Below are 21,890 nucleotides of genomic sequence, written 5' to 3'. Positions count from 1 at the left end.
ATTACCAACTGTAAAGGCCTATACTATTGTAGATTGCTCTTTTGCCACGAGACACACTGAAGAACATCAACGTCAATGAATGAAGACCTGAAGCAGGTCAGATCCCATGAATTATGCATTTCACAAGACTACTAAACTGTTATGCCTCTCACCTGTCTCACAGTTCAGACCAGTAAATCCCCGAGTACAGAGACAAGAGTGGGTATCACCCAGATCTTCACATGTTGCCCCATTCATACATGGAGCTGAAGAGCACGGTTTGATCTCTGGGAAATCAGACAGTGATAATATTGTTAGCTGGGACATAAATCCTTTTTTTACTTGTAATGCAAGCATACCATTAAATCCTGGACGCTTACCATTCTCACAGTGTGCGCCAGTGAACGATGATGAGCAAGAACACGTGTAAGTAAGACCCAACTCCACACAGGTTCCTCCATTCATACAGGGTCCAGAAAAACAAGGACTGACTTCTGGGAAAGGAAAAACACAAAAAAACAGATACTAGAGAGGGTAGAACATACACTTTTAAAGTTTATTAATGTTATTGTCCCCGCAGCATTCTTAATGGCAAAAACTAAATTGCATTCCCACCTATAAATCCTCCAATAAATACAAGTAATCTTCCGTCAAGTTGTTAAAAAAGCTATTCTGAAATTCTATAGTTATATTTATATTCCCTCTCTGATTTTTAACTTAAATTACAGCGCCAATAGGAATTGTCACCCAGTTTTACCATGCTCCTGAACAGCACACCTATCTAGTTGTTTATGCAGAAATATGTGGATGGGGATTTTTGCTACATAACTAGCCATCATTGTCATTCTGGAGTGCAGGAAAACTGGGTAACAGCCTGTGTTAGAAGATGGCCAAAAGTATGTGACACCTGACCATCACACCTATATCATATATGCTTGCTGGACATCGTATTCCAAAACCATGGGCGTTAATATGGAGTTGGGTCCCCTTTTGTGTCTTTAACAGCCTTCACCAATTTGGGAAGGCTTTCCACAAGATTTTGGAGTGTGTCTGTGGGAATTTGTCTGCATTCAGCCAAAAGAGCATTTGTCAAGTCGGCCACTGATGTTGGGCAAGAAGGTCTGACTCACAATCTGCATTCTAAATCATCCCAAAGGTGCTTAAAGAGGCTCTGTCACCAGATTTTGCAACCCCTATCTGCTATTGCAGCAGATAGGCGCTGCAATGTAGATTACAGTAACGTTTTTATTTTTAAAAAACGAGCATTTTTGGCCAAGTTATGACCATTTTTGTAGTTATGCAAATGAGGCTTGCAAAAATCCAAGTGGGTGTGTTTAAAAGTAAAAGTACAAGTGGGCGTGTATTAGGTGCGTACATCGGGGCGTTTTTAATACTTTTACTAGCTGGGCGCTGTGAGGAGAAGTAACATCCTCTTCTCTTCAGAACTCCCAGCTTCTGGCAGTGCAGATCTGTGACGTCACTCACAGGTCCTGCATCGTGACGGCCACATCGGCACCAGAGGCTACAGTTGATTCTGCAGCAGCCATCAGCGTTTGCAGGTAAGATCGACTTACCTGCAAACGCTGATGCTGCTGCAGAATCAACTGTAGCCTCTGGTGCCGATGTGGCCGTCACGATGCAGGACCTGTGAGTGACGTCACAGATCTGCACTGTCACAAGCTGGGCGTTCTGAAGAGAAGAGGATGTTACTTCTCTTCACAACGCCCAGCTAGTAAAAGTATTAAAAACGCCCCGATGTACGCACCTAATACACGCCCACTTGGACTTTTACTTTTAAACACACCCACTTGGACTTTTGCAAGCCTCATTTGCATAATTACAAAAATGGTCATAACTTGGCCAAAAATGCTCGTTTTTTAAAAATAAAAACGTTACTGTAATCTACATTGCAGCGCCTATCTGCTGCAATAGCAGATAGGGGTTGCAAAATCTGGTGACAGAGCCTCTTTAATAGGGTTTAGGTCAGAGCTCTGTGCAGGCCACTCGAGTTCCTCCACACCAAACTTGTCAAACAATGTCTTTATAGACCTCGCTTTGCACACAGTGGAACAGTCATGCTGGAACAGGAAAGAGCATTCCCAAAACTGTTCCCACGAGGCATACCATTTTCCAAACTGTCTTTGCATACGGTATCTTAGATCCGTCCATCAGACTGCCATATTGTGAAACATGATTCATCACTCCAGAGAACACGACTCCAGCCCATGGTTGGAATTGAGCATGGTTAGACTTATGTGCAGCTGCTCCGACATGGAAACTAATTTCATAAAGCCCCCAGTGATGGGTTTTTGTAACGACGTTACTTCTAGAGGCAGTTTGAGACTCTTTAGAGAATGATCTAACAGAGAATTGGCGATTTCGACAAACCAAATTGACATGTGGCAAAAGTGGCAGCTCTTCAGTACCACTCATACTACTACCAATGTTTGTGTAATGATGGGGGTAGGGAAACAGACAAGTGAGCACTAATCTACCCGCCACTCAGTCCCTGACTACTTGCAACGACCCGCCCTAGGCGACGGGGTACAACTGGGCGACGGTCCCTACGCTCAGTAAGTGCACGACAGACAAACAGACAAGAGTATACAGAAGCTAAGGGAAATGGGGCAGTTGCCCACGGCAACACCGTGAGCAACAAGAGTGGTGAACGAGTCGAGTCAAACCAGGAGTGTACGAGGTACCAAACGCAGAGCAGGAGAGTAGTGAACAAGCCGAGTCAAACCAGGAGTGTACGAGGTACCAAACGCAGAGCAGGAGAGTAGTCAGTAAGCCAGGGTCAATATGAAGCAGGGTCAAATAGTTCAGAAGCTGCAGCAGGGCCAGGAAACCAAACGAGAAGAATCACAAGCAAGGAGGAACAGGAAAGGCAGGTATAAATAGACAGAGGGCGGGAGCTAGCTCCATCTGGCCAGGCTGTGATAGGCTCTCCCACTCCTAAGCCTGCCATGCTGAGTGGTGGAAGATGGAGTCAGTCTCACAGACATAGAAGCAGGTGCAGACTGATTACCTATGGGCGTTGACACAGAAGCTGTGCCTGGCAGATCCTTTAGGCTGTGTTCACATGACCTATTTTCAGACATAAACCAGGCGTATTATGCCTCGTTTTACGTCTGAAAATAGGGCTACAATACGTCGGCAAACATCTGGCCATTCATTTGAATGGGTTTGCCGACGTACTGTGCAGACGACCTGTAATTTACGCGTCGTCGTTTGACAGCTGTCAAACGACGACGCGTAAATTGACTGCCTCGGCAAAGAAGTGCAGGGCACTTCTTTGCCACGTAATTTGAGCTGTTCTTCATTGAACTCAATGAAGCACAGCTCAAGATTTACGAGCATCTCAGAGCGTCTCAGACGCCTCGTAAATTACGAGGAGGAGCATTTACGTGTGAAACGAGGCAGCTGTTAACAGTCTGTCTTTTCACACGTAAATGCCTCTCATCGTGTGAACATACCCTTACAGTTTGTCTATTGAGATTGTATTGTTATGTGCTTGATTTTATGTACTTGTTCACAATGGGTGTGGGTGAAACACCTAAAACTCCATAAGTATGAGGGGTGTCCACATACTTTTGGCCACATTTTATATTCTATAACTAAGACATTGTTGAACAGAATTTTATAATCATAGAAAAATCTTAAAACAAATCTCAATGATTCAAGTTTACAAGAATTGTTTTTTACATTTTAGTTGCAAATGCTTAAAAAAATCCAAATAATGATTTTTCTTAGTTCTGCAGGCTTTACCTCTTTCACAGTGTGCTCCTTCGAATCCTGAATTGCAGAGACAACGGTAGGTTGTCCCCAAGTCTTCACAGATTCCACCATTTAGACAAGGAGTCGAAGAGCAAGGTCTTATCTCTAAAAAACAAATAATTAATGAAGTTGTACAAAGTCAGAGAGATTTATGTTTGCATGTGGTTTGAGCCAACATATCTTGTCTCCTTAATGAGGCTTTTCACCCAAAACGTAAAAATGAATTAAGGCATTAGCAGTTCCAAAAGTTTGGTATTTTTATATATGTTTTTACTTTTAGAGAAATTAGAATTTGTCTGTTTTGTTGAGGCAGAAGCATTTATTTTTTGCATAAGTGAAAACAGAAAGTTACTCAAATTGGTTGTCACTTTCAAATAAGCATCTCGGAAACCAACAACCGACTGCCATTTTGTCAGCATGTTCAACCAAAACAAAGTGACAGTGTCATTAGTTGCTGAGGACCTAATTCAAAGGTAACACCCAATATGGCTGCACTTGCCATTGTCACTTTTGGGGAAACCAACATCACTTTAAGTAAAACACATATAATAACAAAACTTCTGATTTTCTAAATTAAGGTATTTTGTAAAAAAATTATAGAAATTCACTTAAATAGAATTTATTTTCCCAATTGGTACAACAACAAAAAATAAGCCCACCAGGTAGATTGCTATTGGACTTAATTTGTGCCTTGTTTAAGAAGTTTATATGTGACAACCTAAGGCATACTTACTGCCATTGGATTGTCACCTATGAAAAACAGTTCCCTCCTCCTTGACCCCTCTTGTCCTAAACTCTGATTCACTATCAATCGTCCTGAAGTCCAGCATCTTCCTCCATGTCCACAAATAGAGATCAAATCCAGTATTTAGAAAGAGCTGATAAGTGCCCCGTCTGCATGTGGAGTGGGTGATGTAGCAGATGGATGAAGCTGATCCCCCAGAAATATGTATGGTAAGGAGGTGCTCATACCTTGATATTTAGAAGCTACATGCATTTTCCCCTTGTGCTTTTATTTCTCCAATGTCGTTTTACCACAAAAAAAGTCAATGGGGAAAAAAACCCACATTGAACATCAGGAATAGAGCAAACTGTGATCTGCAAAAACTGCCCCCCGCCCACGAATCCATGCGGTTCAGATTAATATAAACTCTTCTTTGTAGTCTGAAAGTTCAAAAGCCGTCATTTGACATACAGTGAAGGAAATAAGTATTTGATCCCTTGCTGATTTTGTAAGTTTGCCCACTGTCAAAGACATGAACAGTCTAGAATTTTTAGGCTAGGTTAATTTTACCAGTGAGAGATAGATTATATTTAAAAAAAACAACAGAAAATCACATTGTCATAATTATATATATTTATTTGCATTGTGCACAGAGAAATAAGTATTTGATCCCTTTGGCAAACAAGACTTAATACTTGGTGGCAAAACCCTTGTTGGCAAGCACAGCAGTCAGACGTTTTTTTGTAGTTGATGATGAGGTTTGCACACATGTTAGATGGAATTTTGGCCCACTCCTCTTTGCAGATCATCTGTAAATCATTAAGATTTCGAGGCTGTCGCTTGGCAACTCGGATCTTCAGCTCCCTCCATAAGTTTTTGATGGGATTAACCCCTTAATGACCAGCCTATTTTGGACCTTAATGACCAAGCTATTTTTTACGTTTTTCAATCGTCGCATTCCAAGAGCTATAACCTTCTTATTTTTGCATCGACATAGCTGTATAAGGTCTTGTTTTTTGCGGGACAAGTTGTATTTTTTAATAGCACCATTTTTAGGTACATATTATTTATTGATTAACTTTTATTAACTTTTTTTTGGGGGGGAATAGAAAAAAATCTGACACTTCGCCACACTTTTTTGCGTCCTAAATCTACGCCGTTTACCGTGTGGTATAAATAACACAATAACTTTATTCAGCGGGTTGTTACGATTGCAATGATACCAAATTTGCATAGTTTTTGTATGTTTTACTACTTTTACACAGTAAAAACGCTTTAGCCGTAACGTTTTAATTTTTTCGCCGATGCGGTTGTATGAGGGCTTTTTTTTTGCGGGACGACTTGTAGTTTTTATTGGTACCATTTTGGAGTAGATGCGACTTTTTGATCACTTTTTATTACATTTTTTTAAAGTCAGGATTCACAGAAAACAGCAATTTTTCCATAGTTTTTTATTATTTTTTTTACGGCGTTCACTGTGCGGGTTAAATAATGTAATAGATTTATAGTCGGGGTCGTTACGGAAGCGGCGATACCAAATATGTGTAACTTTTTTACATTATTTTGGTTTTATAATAGTAAAGCATTTTGTAAGGGGAAAAGCTGGGTTTTTCATTTTTTTTCACATTTTTTTTAAAATTAACTTTATTATACTTTTTTTTTACTTTTTTACTAGTCCCACTAGGGGACTATAATATGCGATTCTCCGATCGCATTTATAATACACTGCAATACTTTTGTATTGCAGTGTATTACTGCCTGGCCGTTTAACACGGACAGGCATCTGCTAGGTCATGCCTGCGGCATGATCTAGCAGGCATTCACTCCAGGCAGCCTGGGGGCCTTTATTAGACCCCCGGCTGCCATTAGAGACACAGACACTCGGCGATCGTATCGCCGGGTGTCGGTGGGGAGAGAGGGAGCTCCCTCCCTCTCTCCAAAACCACTCAGATGTGGTGCTCGCTATTGAGCACCGCATCTGAGGGGTTAAACGTGTGAGATCGATACTAATATCGATCTCACACGGCAGAGCAGGGACGCTCCCAGCCCTCAGCTGCCTCTGGCAGCTGAGAGCAGGGAGACTTGACAGCTCCCTGCTCTGTTTACTTATTCCGATGCCGCGACGTAAAAAGTCTATGGCATCGGAATAAGGCCCGTTAGTGACCGACGTAGAAACACGATGGGTCGGTCACTAACGGGTTAAGGTCTGGAGACTGGCTAGGCCACTCCATGACCTTAATGTGCTTCTTTTTGAGCCACTCCTTTGTTGCCTTGGCTGTATGTTTCGGGTCATTGTCGTGCTGGAAGACCCAGCCACGAGCCATTTTTAATGTCCTGGTGGAGGGAAGGAGGTTGTCACTCAGGATTTGACGGTACATGGCTCCATCCATTCTCCCATTGATGCGGTGAAGTAGTCCTGTGCCCTTAGCAGAGAAACACCCCCAAAACATAATGTTTCCACCTCCATGCTTGACAGTGGGGACGGTGTTCTTTGGGTCATAGGCAGCATTTCTCTTCCTCCAAACACGGCGAGTTGAGTTAATGCCAAAGAGCTCAATTTTAGTCTCATCTGACCACAGCACCTTCTCCCAATCACTCTCAGAATCATCCAGATGTTCATTTGCAAACTTCAGATGGGCCTGTACATGTGCCTTCTTGAGCAGGGGGACCTTGCGGGCACTGCAGGATTTTAATCCATTACGGCGTAATGTGTTACCAATGGTTTTCTTGGTGACTGTGGTCCCAGCTGCCTTGAGATCATTAACAAGTTCCCCCCGTGTAGTTTTCGGCTGAGCTCTCACCTTCCTCAGGATCAAGGATACCCCACAAGGTGAGATTTTGCATGGAGCCCCAGATCGATGTCGATTGACAGTCATTTTGTATGTCTTCCATTTTCCTACTATTGCACCAACAGTTGTCTCCTTCTCACCCAGCGTCTTACTTATGGTTTTGTAGCCCATTCCAGCCTTGTGCAGGTCTATGATCTTGTCCCTGACATCCTTATAAAGCTCTTTGGTCTTGCCCATGTTGTAGAGGTTAGAGTCAGACTGATTAATTGAGTCTGAGGACAGGAGTCTTTTATACAGGTGACCATGTAAGACAGCTGTCTTTAATGCAGGCACCAAGTTGATTTGGAGTGTGTAACTGGTCTGGAGGAGGCTGAACTCTTAATGGTTGGTAGGGGATCAAATACTTATTTCTCTGTGCACAATGCAAATAAATATATATAATTTTGACAATGTGATTTTCTGTTTTGTTTTTTTTTAATATAATCTATCTCTCACTGGTAAAATTAACCTAGCCTAAAAATTCTAGACTGTTCATGTCTTTGACAGTGGGCAAACTTTCCTTCACTGTATATGTGATGTGAGAGCATTACTGTATCTGAGTTCCTGGGTCCGCCAAGCCCGTTGTTGCAGAGTAAGCATACTAGGAGAATTGGTGGTTTCAGTGGCAATCAGTTTGGCATCTCTATGGTACAGGCTGATGAGAAGGAGACTGAGGAGGGGATGTGCAGTTCCACATGAGAAATCCTCTTGTTGGCAATGCTGCACCCTCTCTCTGGCAGAGAAGCCCAACATCTATTTTGACCCCCCCAAATTTGCTTGTCAGGGACATTTTACAGGCTTTTATTGTGGCTACTACTTTATTGAACACCTGATTGAGCGTAGGCTCGGTGTCCGAGGATTCAATGTCCTCGGTGTGTTCAGAAGGAAAGGCTGATTAAACAGGCCATGGAGGTGAAGAGGGCCATCATTTTGGTGTAGTTGTCTACCAAATTTTTTAAGCTGTTCCACTAAAAAGGCAGATTTATCGCAACTGATTATACTTCTCCAGTGATGCCCTCTCTGTTTTTACTGCATAGGGAGGTTACTTTGAGCATTTGGGATGGGGTTAGCATGCGGTAAAACACGGGCTAGTAGCGGATACTACAGAGAAATACATTTGTACATTACAGCAGTAAGCCAGTCTGAATGAGCCTTATCAGAACAGCATAACTTTGTCTACAGGTTACAATAAACAAAAGCAAAATTCGGAGAGAGATTAACATGATGTTCTGTGATTATTACATTTCAGCTTTATTTTGCCAGCATTGTGGACTAGACTTATTTCATCATACATTACCATAAGTATTGTTCATCATCCATTCATGGTAACACTAGTGCAGTATTGCTCATTGACATGTCATCTTAATTTTCCTTACCGGTCTCACACTGGTCGCCTGTATATCTTGGGTGACACTGGCACACTGCAATCCCATTGTAAACATGGCAGAGTCCTCCATTCCAACAGTTCTTGCCAGTGCAGGGCGATACCTCTAGGATAAAAACAACAGGCAGGAACTAAACTGCCATAAATCTCTTTAATGTCAGAAATACATGGAAATCCTCACTGCACTAAGGGCTGTATAAGTTGTAGAACATCATACCATAGAGATGCAAACCAGAAAAATGACAGACCTAACTGTCCAGAAAACATCTGCTCACAGGATGAACGACAACCTTTCGGCACAGCATCTAATCTGCCTTTAGTTTTTACTCTGTTTATGGTTCTTTTTGTTGTAGCCCATAATTTAAGCAATGATGGAGCACTGTCAATTCTAGATTTACTACTATTTGTATGAATGTTTGATATGTCATAAATAATTGGTCAGAGTCTGACTGATCAGATTGAAAAAACAGTGTCAACTCACGAGCAACCAACACTTCGTGGAAACAAAGGACTGGTCACCCTATCCCATTGATCTCAAATTTGGGCCACATGCACACAATGTGTATTCTATACGGATGTGCCGCACAGATTTTCCTGCATTAGATCTGCCGCGTAATACAGTACCAGCAAAGTAAATGAGACACCAAGTAATCTCCTCTACATGTTGCAGAATTTTTACATCCGCACCAGTTTCTGCATCAAAATGTAAAAACCGCACCTAAAAACGCATGAAAATATGCAACGTGTACATGTTCTCTTATGCCACATCACAAAATTTGTGAGAAAACCTTTAACAGTTTATTTTCATTAAGGCCCAAAAAAACAGTATTAAAGGGGTTTTTCAGCCACTACAAATTGATGGCCTATCCTCAGGATAGGCCATCAATAGCTTATCTGTAGGGGTCCGACTTTTCCCTCATTCACTTCAATGGGAGAAAAGGCTGCAATGTCCTGAAAGTTGGACCCTGACCCATCAGCTATTGATGGCATATCTTGAGGATGGGCCATCAATTTTTAGTGGCTGGAAAAAACCTTTAAGTGGTTAATGCTCTATAATGTACTGCGAAATGTTAATACGTAGCATGTGACACAGTGTGCAGCATGCCTATCTGAAGAACCGGTTCTGAAATTACCTGTCTCACATAATGGTCCAGTGAAGTCTGCCGGACATATACAGGAGAAGGATCCGGGTTTATCCACACAGGTGCCACCATTCTGACATGGCTGAAAGAAGCATTTTCCCATGTCTGCAAGACAAGTTGGACATATATATAAGAATGTGTAAGACACGTGAAGTCTTTTTTGTAAAATTATCATATAATCTTGCATAATCCTGCAGGGATGTGTAAACTCACACATAGCAAATTATTATCAAACTCTCTATGAAAAAAAATGATTTATTACCAATATGACAATGTTTCCCGGTGAAGCCACTAAGACAGGAACATGTATAAGAAGGGTTCCCAGTGACACAGTCATCAATACATCTGCCACCATTGCGGCAGGGGCGCAAAGTCCAGCAAACAGAGGCTGAAATAAGAAAAAAAAGAATCTCATGTAAATATGAAATATTATTATCATAAACGGCATCACTACACCCAGTGTTGCCTATGTATAGTGACATAATTAGACATTAAAATCAAAGCGACAGATGTAGAATTTCCATCATGAAACAGTATATTCAGGAACTATATTATCCGCAATTTCTATATACATATGTAATACCTGAATTGTTCATTTGTAAAGGGAGCTTCATCTTAAAAAACCATATATAAAATACATATCAACAATTATTACTAATTATTTTCATTTCCAATAGAGTAGTGAACTGTCATATCAACTTCTGTTTCTCTTTATACTTGATGTGTCCACCTTTGAAATCTTACTTACAACTTTATTGCTCTAATGCATCTAAAATAAACAATGAAGTAACTTTGCTAAATCTTCATTAAAAGTATCTTAGTTTTGAGTCTACAGTTACTATGCAGACCTATGTGTCTCCATGGTTACAGACTACAAACAAACCTTGTGTAGTCTGATTCTGCAGTCATACTCCCTTCCATCTGTCACCTACTTCTGGTTAAAATACATTTGGCGGGTAAGAAAGAAGTAGAGGACAGATGGGAATATGACTACAGGATCTGCTCAAACAGAGTTTACTTGTAGTCGGTTACCATGGAGACAGATTGGGACCTTGGTCAATTAAACTTTCATCAGAGCCTGTCTATACAGTTAAGAGATGACTATTTATTCAAGCAGTGGTCATCGTCTTACTGCATTTTACGCCATGATCAGGGTCATTCATAAATGACACACTGTCGTTCCAGTGTCCTCCTATCCCTTCCATAATTGCTCCGTGAGACCAGCAATACAGCTCTACTCACAAGTTAAATATTTAAATATATATATACATATATATATATATATATATATATATATATACATACATACACACTACCGTTCAAAAGTTTAGGGTCACTTAGAAATTTCCTTATTTTTGAAAGAAAAGCACAGTTTTTTTCAATGAAGATAACATTAAATTAATCAGAAATACACTCTATACATTGTTAATGTGCTAAATGACTATTCTAGCTGCAAACGTCTGGTTTTTAATGCAATATCTACAAAGGTGTATAGAGGCCCATTTCCAGCAACCATCACTCCTGTGTTCTAATGGTACATTGTGTTTGCTAACTGTGTTAGAAGGCTAATGGATGATTAGAAAACACTTGAAAACCATTGTGCAATTATGTTAGCACCGCTGTAAACAATTTTGCTGTTTAGAGGAGCTATAAAACTGACCTTCCTTTGAGCTAGTTGAGAATCTGGAGCATTACATTTGAGGGTTCGATTAAACTCTCAAAATGGCTAGAAAAAGAGAGCTTTCATGTGAAACTCGACAGTCTATTCTTGTTCTTAGAAATGAAGGCTATTCCATGCGAGAAATTGCCAAGAAACTGAAGATTTCCTACAACGGTGTGTACTACTCCCTTCAGAGGACAGCACACACAGGCTCTAACCAGAGTAGAAAGAGAAGTGGGAGGCCCCGCTGCACAACTGAGCAACAAGACAAGTACATTAGAGTCTCTAGTTTGAGAAATAGATGCCTCACAGGTCCTCAACTGGCAGCTTCATTAAATAGTACCCGCAAAACGCCAGTGTCAACGTCTACAGTGAAGAGGCGACTCCGGGATGCTGGCATTCAGGGCAGTGTGGCAAAGAAAAAGCCATATCTGAGACTGGCTAATAAAAGGAAAAGATTAATATGGGCAATAGCACACAGACGTTGAACAGAGGAAGATTGGAAAAAAGTGTTATGGACAGACGAATCGAAGTTTGAGGTGTTTGGATCACACAGAAGAACATTTGTGAGACGCAGAACAACTGAAAAGATGCTGGAAGAGTGACTGACGCCATCTGTCAAGCATGGTGGAGGTAATGTGATGGTCTGGGGTTGCTTTGGTGCTGGTAAAGTGGGAGATTTGTACAAGGTAAAAGGGATTTTGAATAAGTAAGGCTATCACTCCATTTTGCAACGCCATGCCACACCCTGTGGACAGCGCTTGATTGGAGCCAATTTCATCCTACAACAGGACAATGACCCAAAGCACACCTCCAAATTATGCAAGAACTATTTACGGAAGCAGCAGGCAGCTGGTATTCTATCTGTAATGGAGTGGCCAGCACAGTCACCAGATCTCAACCCCATAGAGCTGTTGTTGGAGCAGCTTGACCGTATGGTACGCAAGAAGTGCCCATCAAGCCAATCCAATTTGTGGGAGGGGCTTCTGGAAGCATGGGGTGAAATTTCTCCCGATTACCTCAGCAAATTAACAGCTAGAATGCCAAAGGTCTGCAATGCTGTAATTTCTGCAAATGGAGCATTCTTTGACGAAAGCAAAGTTTGAAGGAGAAAATTATTATTTGAAATAAAAATCATTATTTCTAACCTTGTCAATGTCTTGACTATATTTTCTAGTCATTTTGCAACTCATTTGATAAATATAAGTGTGAGTTTTCATGGAAAACACAAAATTGTCTGGGTGACCCCAAACTTTTGAACAGTAGTGTGTATATATATATATATATATATATATATATATATATATACATATATATATATATATATATATATACATACACAGTGAAGGAAATAAGTATTTGATCCCTTGCTGATTTTGCAAGTTTGCCCACTGTCAAAGATATGAACAGTCTAGAATTTTTAGGCTAGGTTAATTTTACCAGTGAGAGATAGATTATATAAAAAAAAAAAAAGAAAATCACATTGTCAAAATTATATATATTTATTTGCATTGTGCACAGAGAAATAAGTATTTGATCCCTTTGGCAAACAAGACTTAATACTTGGTGGCAAAACCCTTGTTGGCAAGCACAGCAGTCAGACGTTTTGTGTAGTTGATGATGAGGTTTGCACACATGTTAGATGGAATTTTGGCCCACTCCTCTTTGCAGATCATCTGTAAATCATTAAGATTTTGAGGCTGTCGCTTGGCAACTCGGATCTTCAGCTCCCTCCATAAGTTTTCGATGGGATTAAGGTCTGGAGACTGGCTAGGCCACCCCATGACTTTAATGTGCTTCTTTTTGAGCCACTCCTTTGTTGCCTTGGCTGTATGTTTCAGGTCATTGTCGTGCTGGAAGACCCAGCCACGAGCCATTTTTAATGTCCTGGTGGAGGGAAGGAGGTTGTCACTCAGGATTTGACGGTACATGGCTCCATCCATTCTCCCATTGATGCGGTGAAGTAGTCCTGTGCCCTTAGCAAAGAAACACCCCCAAAACATAATGTTTCCACCTCCATGCTTGACAGTGGGGACGGTGTTCTTTGGGTCATAGGCAGCATTTCTCTTCCTCCAAACACGTTGAGTAGAGTTAATGCCAAAGAGCTCAATTTTAGTCTCATCTGACCACAGCACCTTCTCCCAATCACTCTCAGAATCATCCAGATGTTCATTTGCAAACTTCAGACGGGCCTGTACATGTGCCTTCTTGAGCAGGGAGACCTTGCGGGCACTGCAGGATTTTAATCCATTACGGCGTAATGTGTTACCAATGGTTTTCTTGGTGACTGTGGTCCCAGCTGCCTTGAGATCATTAACAAGTTCCCCCCGTGTCGTTTTCGGCTGAGCTCTCACCTTCCTCAGGATCAAGGATACCCCACGAGGTGAGATTTTGCATGGAGCCCCAGATCGATGTCGATTGACAGTCATTTTGTATGTCTTCCATTTTCTTACTATTGCACCAACAGTTGTCTCCTTGTCACCCAGCATCTTACTTATGGTTTTGTAGCCCATTCCAGCCTTGTGCAGGTCTATGATCTTGTCCCGGACATCCTTAGAAAGCTCTTTGGTCTTGCCCATGTTGTAGAGGTTAGTCAGACTGATTAATTGAGTCTGTGGATAGGAGTCTTTTATACAGGTGACCATGTAAGACAGCTGTCTTTAATGCAGGCACCAAGTTGATTCGGAGCGTGTAACTGGTCTGGAGGAGGCTGAACTCTTAATGGTTGGTAGGGGATCAAATACTTATTTCTCTGTGCACCATGCAAATAAATATATATAATTTTGACAATGTGATTTTCTTTTTTTTTTAATATATAATCTATCTCTCACTGGTAAAATTAACCTAGCCTAAAAATTCTAGACTGTTCATGACTTTGACAGTGGGCAAACTTACAAAATCAGCAAGGGATCAAATACTTATTTCCTTCACTGTATATAAATATATATATATGTATTATTTTTTTACATAGGAAGGAATATAAAAATAAGAATTTATACATCAATATAAATTACGATTTTTTTATCTTCTCGGTTATACAATGACAGCAGAGAAAGAGCACTTTGTTTCTTATATGTATATTTGTTTTTCATTGACTTCTAAGTCAAATATTTTTAAACAGAAGCTTGGTTCCTTGGCATAGGCTGAAGTCAATATTTACTAATTGGTGGATTCCAGAACTCCCAACAATGGAACACAACATTCCATTTCAATGGGCAGTAATGTGTTGCCCAGATGTGTTGGCATTTTAAGGATTAACAAAGTTTTAACCTGGCATGTCACGCTGCTGTTTTGGGGCTGTATAAGGCTTGCTCTATTCTACTTTGCAGCTAATAAATTGTTTGACTGTAGCTCAGTTCCATGTCAGCCATTTTTGTTGCACTTCCTGAAAGGTTTATTCAATGTGGGAGAATAAAATTTACAGTTACCCACATTATAAATGTTGTTTTTAAAATATAAATGTCAAAATGAAGTAATGCGAAGCTTAACATATGATAGAATTTCTTCCAGAAAAGTGCAAGCAATACCCATTTATTTATTAACTTAAATCACCCTTTAGTATTTTCCTTCCAAAAAAGTAAATCACCAGTAAATATAGGCCACTGAGTTCTTATTTTTCCTCATATTGTTAAATAGTCATTACTTAGTTCTACCTGTGTATGAGAAAAGTTGAGTGATGTCCAATACGGCCTCCACAAAAGCGCCAACAAGGGTTGTCACCTCAGACTCCTTCCTGAACGACAACTCTGCCTACTTATGCAGCAAAACAGCCCAGATCACTTAAAACTGCCGTTCACAACTCTAGAAAAGCTGGGTAACCACCACTGAGGAAGATGCAATGGACGCTCTCTGAAACCCTCAAAATAAACACTGGGCGATTACCAAAAGAGCAGGAATGTAATGTATCACAGTTGGTCTGATCACCAGGTTATAGAAGCAGAAAACCAGTACAAACATCTGCTGATGTGCAATCCCAATACAGAAAGAGGCTAAAACATGACAGGAATCCCTTGTCCTGGTGCCACGTACTTGCGTTATTGCATCCCCCAACCTGCACGTGGTTGTTGTCGATTCGAAAAACCCAACGTCCGGGAATTCCTACATTAGTGGTGTTTGCGATTCCTGCAATGTCATCCGTGCGAGAGCCGGGAATATTAAAATACCTCCAGCCATCTCCTGCATTGAAGCCTGCCTAGGAGACAAAGAGGAGTGAATTATGAGACACAATAAAGAGATCTGTTCAATATAAAAGGGACCCGCAACTTAGAAATTCATCAGATTTAAAGCGTTCTCCTAACTCCAGACTTCTCCTTGTTCCTTCTTGTCAGCCATATTAGCACATAATGTTTTGTCTATATTTAAGTAAGGCCTTGCCTGTCTCCCCCTCTGTCAGCTCAATCTGGTCACCACTAAATGGGTGACAAATCTCTCTTTATTGTAAAAATGCATTTCTCTACAAATATACATATACCATTGCTTCCTTAAATGAGATCAAATAGATTTATTCACTTTAAGATATTCAGCAAGGTTGAAGGTTGCGGCTTACAGGATGAAGAAATGCTGAAATATATGCTGACTAGCTACCACACGAACATTCCCATCCTAGAACATCCATGTTGCCCACCCATCAATAGCCTTACCTCCAACCCTGCCTGGTTGCCCATTCTACTGACAGGCCATCAATGAAACTTCCTGGAAAACCTCTTTAATATTGTAATATAATACATGAATGGTGTTTACTGCATTTCAGAGAGAGAGAGAGCTGTAAATACCTTCCTTATACTAGGGTTTCATAAAAGGGTTGTCTCATTGCGAGAATCCCTTTTTAAAATTAGGCTGGCATGGCTCCAGAAGTTGCGCCCGCCATACATCTAGTACTACATGCCAGCCACAGAAAGTACATTGACACCATGAGTCCGTCTGGGTAAGAGTTGATTATCAGCTCCCCAGTCTGGCTGATAGAGTAGCGAACTACACCAAGAGGCGTAACTAGGGGTTTAGCACAGGGGGACGAAATATATCTGAGTGGGCCCCAACCCAGTGGACCCCTTCAACGCATGTAAGACGCAGAATCGAGCTGTTAACAATCACATCTAAGGCTTCGTTCACATCTGCGTCTGAGTTCCGATCATGGGTTCTGTCAGACCTTTCCAACCTTTCACACAGATGTGAACGATGCCTAAATTCATAACTTAGATGTGATCAATAACAGGTGGATACTAGGTGTCAGAGACACGCAGGATCAGCTGTTACTGAACCCGTCAGTCCCGCCGGCCTTGACGGGTTCAGGTCTCTGTGCTAGATACAGCCGCTGTGTATACAGGATACAAAGCAGCTGTATCTCAAAAAGTGACAATAATTTTTAATAAAATCTAATTAGAAATTTGCACTGGTCCAGCCATCATCACTGTATATAACCCCATCAACCCGTATATAACCCCCATCATCCCTATACAGTTAGGTCCAGAATTATTTGGACAGTGACACAAGTTTTGGCATTTTAGCTGTTTACCAAAACATACTGAATATACAGTTATATAATCAATATGGGCTTAAAGTGCAGACACTCAGCTTAAATTTGAGGGTATTCACATCCTAAATTGAGGAAGGGGTTTTGAATTACAGCTCTTTAATATGTAGCTGCCTCTTTTTCAAGGGACCAAAGGTAATGGGACAATTATTTCAAAAGCTATTTAAAGGGCTGCATGGGCTATTCCCTCGTAAATCCATCATCAATTAATCAGGTAAAAGGTCTGGAGTTGATGTCAGGTGTGGCATTTGCATTTGAAAGCTGTTGCTGTGAATCCACAGCGTGAGGTCAAAGGAGCTCCCAATGCAAGTGAAACAGACCATCGATAGGCTGAAAAAAATGAAGAAATCCATCAGAGAGTTAGCACAAATGTTAGGAGTGGCCAAATCCACAGTTTGGTACATTCTTGAAAAAAAAGAGTGCACTGGTGATCTCGTGAAGTCCAAAAGGCCTGGACGTTCACGGAAGACAACAGTGGTGGATGATCGCAGAATCCTATCTATGGTGGAGAATAACCCCTTCACAACATCTACCCAAGTGAAGAACACTCTCCTGGAAGTAGGTGTATCAGTATCTAAGTCTACCATAAAGAGAAGACTTCATGAGAGCAAATACAGAGGATTCACCACAAGGTGCAAACCATTAATCAGCCTAAAAAATAGAAAGGCCAGACCAGATTTTGCCAAACAACACCTAAAGAAGCCGCCCAGTTCTGGAACAGCATTCTTTGGCCAGATGAAACTAAGATCAACCTATACCAGAATGATGGGAGGAAGAAAGTATGGAGAAGGCTTGGAACGGCAAATGATCCAAAGCACACCACATCCTCTGTATGTCACTGTGATGGCATGGGCATGCATGGCTGCCAAAGGCACTGGGTCACTAGTGTTTATTGATGATGTGACTGAAGACAGAAGCAGCCGGATGAATTCTGAAGTGTTCAGGGATATACTTTCTGCTCAGATTCAACCAAATGCAGCAAGGTTGATTGGACGTCGCTTCACAGTACAGATGGACAATGACCCAAAACATACTGCGGAAGCAACCCAGGACTTTTTAAGGCAAAGAAATGGAATATTCTGCAATGGCCAAGTCAATCACCAGATCTCAACCCGATCGAGCTGCATTTCACCTGCTTAATACAAAACTTAAAGAGGCTCTGTCACCACATTATAAGTGCCCTATCTTGTACATAATATGGTCGACGCTGTAATGTAGATTACAGCAGTGTTTTTTATTTAGAAAAACAATAATTTTTGACGGAGTTATGACCTATTTTAGATTTATGCTAATGAGTTTCTTAATGCCCAACTGGGCATGTTTTACTTTTTCACCAAGTGGGCGTTGTGGAGAGAAGTTTATGACGCTGACCAATCAGCATCATACGCTTCTCCCCATTCATTTACACAGCACATAGTGATCTAGCCAGATCACTATGTGCAGCAACATACACACACATTACCGTTACTCAAGTGTCCTGACAATGAATAGGCATCACCTCCAGCCAGGACGTGATGTCTATTCGGAATCCTGACACTTCGGTAACGTTTGTGTGAGATTACAGCAAGGCAAGCGTAATCTCGCGAGATTACACTGTAAACTGTCATTTAAAACGAGATTACGCATGCCTTGCTGTAAATCACACACAAACGTTACCAAAGTGTCAGGATTCTGAATAGACATCACGTCCTGGCTGGTAGTGATGTCTATTCACTGTCAGGATACTTGAGTAACGTTAATGTGTGTGTATGTGGCTGCACATAGGGATCTAGCTAGATCACTATGTGCTGTGTAAATGAATGGAGAGAAGTGTATGACGCTGATTGGTCAGCGTCATACACTTCTCTCCACAACGCCCACTTGGTCAAAAAGTAAAACACGCCCAGTTGGGCATTAAGAAACTCAATAGCATAAAGCTAAAATCTTTCATAACTCTGTCAAAAATGATAGTTTTTCTAAATAAAAAACACTGCTGTAATCTACATTACAGCGCCGATCACATCATGTACAATATAGGCCACTTATAATGTGGTGACAGAGCCTCTTTAAGGCAGAAAGACCCACAAACAAGCAACAACTGAAGACAGCTGCAGTAAAAGCCGAGCAAAGCATCACAAAGGAGGAAACCCAGCGTTTGGTGATGTCGATGGGTTCCAGACTTCAGGCAGTCCTTGCCTGCAAAGGATTCTCTACAAAGTATTAAAAAGAAAACATTTTATTTATTGTAATGTTAATTTGTCCAACTACTTTTGAGCCCCTGAAATGAAGAGGTTATGTAGAAAAATGGTTGCAATTCCTATACGTTTCACAGGATATTTTTGTTAAACCCCTTGAATTAAACCTGAAAGTTCTTCTTCAATTGCATCTCAGATGTTTCATTTCAAATCCAATGTGGTGGCATGCGGAGCCCAAATCATGAAGATTGTGTCACTGTCCAAATAATTCTATACAGGAATGATGGCTGATATATACAGGGATGATGGTTGTTATATACAGGGATGATGGGTGTTATATAAAGGGATGATGGGTAGCCCAGCCATCATCCCTGTATTAACCCCCATCATCCTTGTATATACAAGCCATTATCCCTGTATATAAACCCTAACTATATAACTTTATCCATCAGGGAGGGGTGCTTACTCATCCTCTCCTCACATGCAGGCTTCTACTGCTCCTGACGGGCAGCGTCAGAGGCGTGCTCTAGCAGACATGCCTAGCGTGCGGCACGTCTGCTAGATTGAATAATACTGTAGCGTGGCCGCACCAGTCATTGTGGGGCGGCGGAGCGGCTAGGCAGAAGCAGAACAATGAGCAGAGATAACCAATTAGAAGACTTCTCTGATAAAAAATAAGAAGGGGTAATAGAATGGTTTACATTCAAATTTTATTATGGGCTATCTTCCTTGAGCTTTCAAATTCCAAAGTGAAAATTACATACGTTTCTTTGACGAAAATCTGAATATTTTATAATATAGCACCTTTCAGTCAGTTAAAGTTAAAGGAATTTCACTACATGCTTTTTCTTTTTACATTTTATTATTTTGTTTTACCAGTTTAAGGCTCTTTTATATGCTATATATCACGTCGATCTGCGCTCCTTTAGCTCCATTTAGCTGAAGCAGTCATTGCACATTCGGCTGCACATATCCCGGTGTTAACAGGGGATGCGCTGCAGACAATTCTGCAAACTGTATGGAGACAAACAAGATTGTTCGTTCCAATACAGTTTGCATCATTGCTTGTAGCACATCCCATTTATATGGGGAGATGTACTGACAACAACGATGATTTTTACTGCCGCGTAAAAGATGCGAACAGCCGACAACAGTGCGTTTGCTCGTTTGTCAGCTGATCGTGAGACCATAATACAAGCCGATGACCAGGAGGGAGTGTTCCAGTCCTTCGATCGTTGCCCCTTGTAAAATGGAGAACTTGATTGACTTTGATAATCTAAAATATGACCCAGGTAAATAAGAAGCTTTGTTCAATTAATGACTGTGATCACTATGTAAGTACAAAAATAACAATGTGTGTGCATGGGGTATGCTGATAAAATACCGTACCTGCGCAGCAATGCCACCTCTACCCCAAGTGTCACCTCCACTGCTTGCATGTCGACCAGTGGTCCATTCTATTGTCTCATAGTTGAAGATGGTGAAGGATCGAAGCCCATCTGTAATCAAGACGATCTGGAAGGTGTTCACCTGCAAGTTCAGAATATTACAGTTCAGGTATATAACTTATCTGGGGATGTAATAGCAGCAGTTAATAGGTAGCAGTATTCACATGTGCCAGTATGTATGGGTAGTATTATGGTAAAAAAAAATGCAGGTCAAAACCATGAGCAATTTTTACTTCGAATTACCATGATTTTTCTATGCAGATTTTCATTGTGCAGTTTTTACGGGTGAAGAGGCATTTTCGACCATGCGACACATTGCTGGTATGAATACTCCCGAAAATAAAAAAGTAGATTCAGAAATTAATCCCATTTAAGGAGGATCTGTCAGCTCTACATACATAGCAATGCTGGGGCACCTTTTCTTAAAATCTTTGCATTGTGTAATTTTTCTGTCATTCCTCCTGGAAATGTCTAAAATTGTCAACTGGGTGTTACCATTCCCCTTGTCAATGGAGTCTGTCCCTACAAACTATGACACTGTCCAATGAGTGCTGACAGTATCAGACTGTCCAGGCACACACCTTATTGACTTTGGAAATAGTAACACTCAGTTGTCAATTTGTTTATACATTTCTAGGATAAATAAATGAAGAATGACACAATGCAGAGTGCTAAGTAAAGATGCTCCAGAATTGTTATTTCATGGGGAATACGGGGAAGTATGAACTAAACAGACATGTCACGAGAGGAGACAAGTCCTGTTTAAAAGGGTTGACCTTGTTTCAGCAAATTAATGCTAGTTTTTGTATAACTAAAAGTTCTACAATTTTCCAATATACTTTCTGCATTATTTCCTTACGGTTTTCAAGATCTCTGCTTGCTGTCGCTGCGTGGGAAAATTCATTGTTTACTTACAGTGGATACAATTCTGTCCATGGTCATGTGATGGACACACAGGTGCATGGCTCGTTACAAGACACAGCTCTGTAACACATACTGTAACGATCTCAGCACTTGTATGTCCATCACATGACCATGGACAGAATTGTAGCCACTGGAAGTAAACAATAAATGTTCCCACTGAGCGACCGCAAGCAGAGATCTTGAAAACCGTCAGGAATTAATACAGAAAGTATAATGGAAAATTGTATGACTTTTAATTATACAAAAAATAATATTCATTTTATTAAACCGGGCAGTACCATGAATGATTAAAAGGAATGATGACTAATGAAAGAATATAA

At 40.8% G+C, this 21,890-nt stretch overlaps 1 protein-coding gene across 6 annotated transcripts in view; it reads right to left on the bottom strand.

Annotated features, from left to right (window-relative positions):
• SNED1 (sushi, nidogen and EGF like domains 1) overlaps positions 1–21,890 on the bottom strand; it is a 222,467-nt gene that overhangs the window by 121,272 nt on the left and 79,305 nt on the right. For 5 of the 6 annotated variants that reach the window (XM_075861359.1, XM_075861360.1, XM_075861362.1 and 2 more), the window contains exons 3-10: positions 20,588–20,728; positions 15,524–15,686; positions 10,097–10,222; positions 9,826–9,939; positions 8,685–8,798; positions 3,748–3,861; positions 360–473; positions 153–266 (exon numbers count right to left, since the gene is read on the bottom strand). In XM_075861359.1, the coding sequence (XP_075717474.1) occupies positions 153–266; positions 360–473; positions 3,748–3,861; positions 8,685–8,798; positions 9,826–9,939; positions 10,097–10,222; positions 15,524–15,686; positions 20,588–20,728 (1,000 nt within the window). Of the gene's footprint in view, positions 1–152; positions 267–359; positions 474–3,747; positions 3,862–8,684; positions 8,799–9,825; positions 9,940–10,096; positions 10,223–15,523; positions 15,687–20,587; positions 20,729–21,890 lie in introns of those variants that run through there. The other variant, XM_075861364.1, reaches the window with a different exon arrangement.

Source organism: Rhinoderma darwinii, chromosome 4, assembly GCF_050947455.1.
Source record: "Rhinoderma darwinii isolate aRhiDar2 chromosome 4, aRhiDar2.hap1, whole genome shotgun sequence".
Lineage (NCBI taxonomy): Eukaryota > Metazoa > Chordata > Amphibia > Anura > Rhinodermatidae > Rhinoderma > Rhinoderma darwinii.
This window is presented reverse-complemented; position numbering and strand designations above follow the sequence as displayed.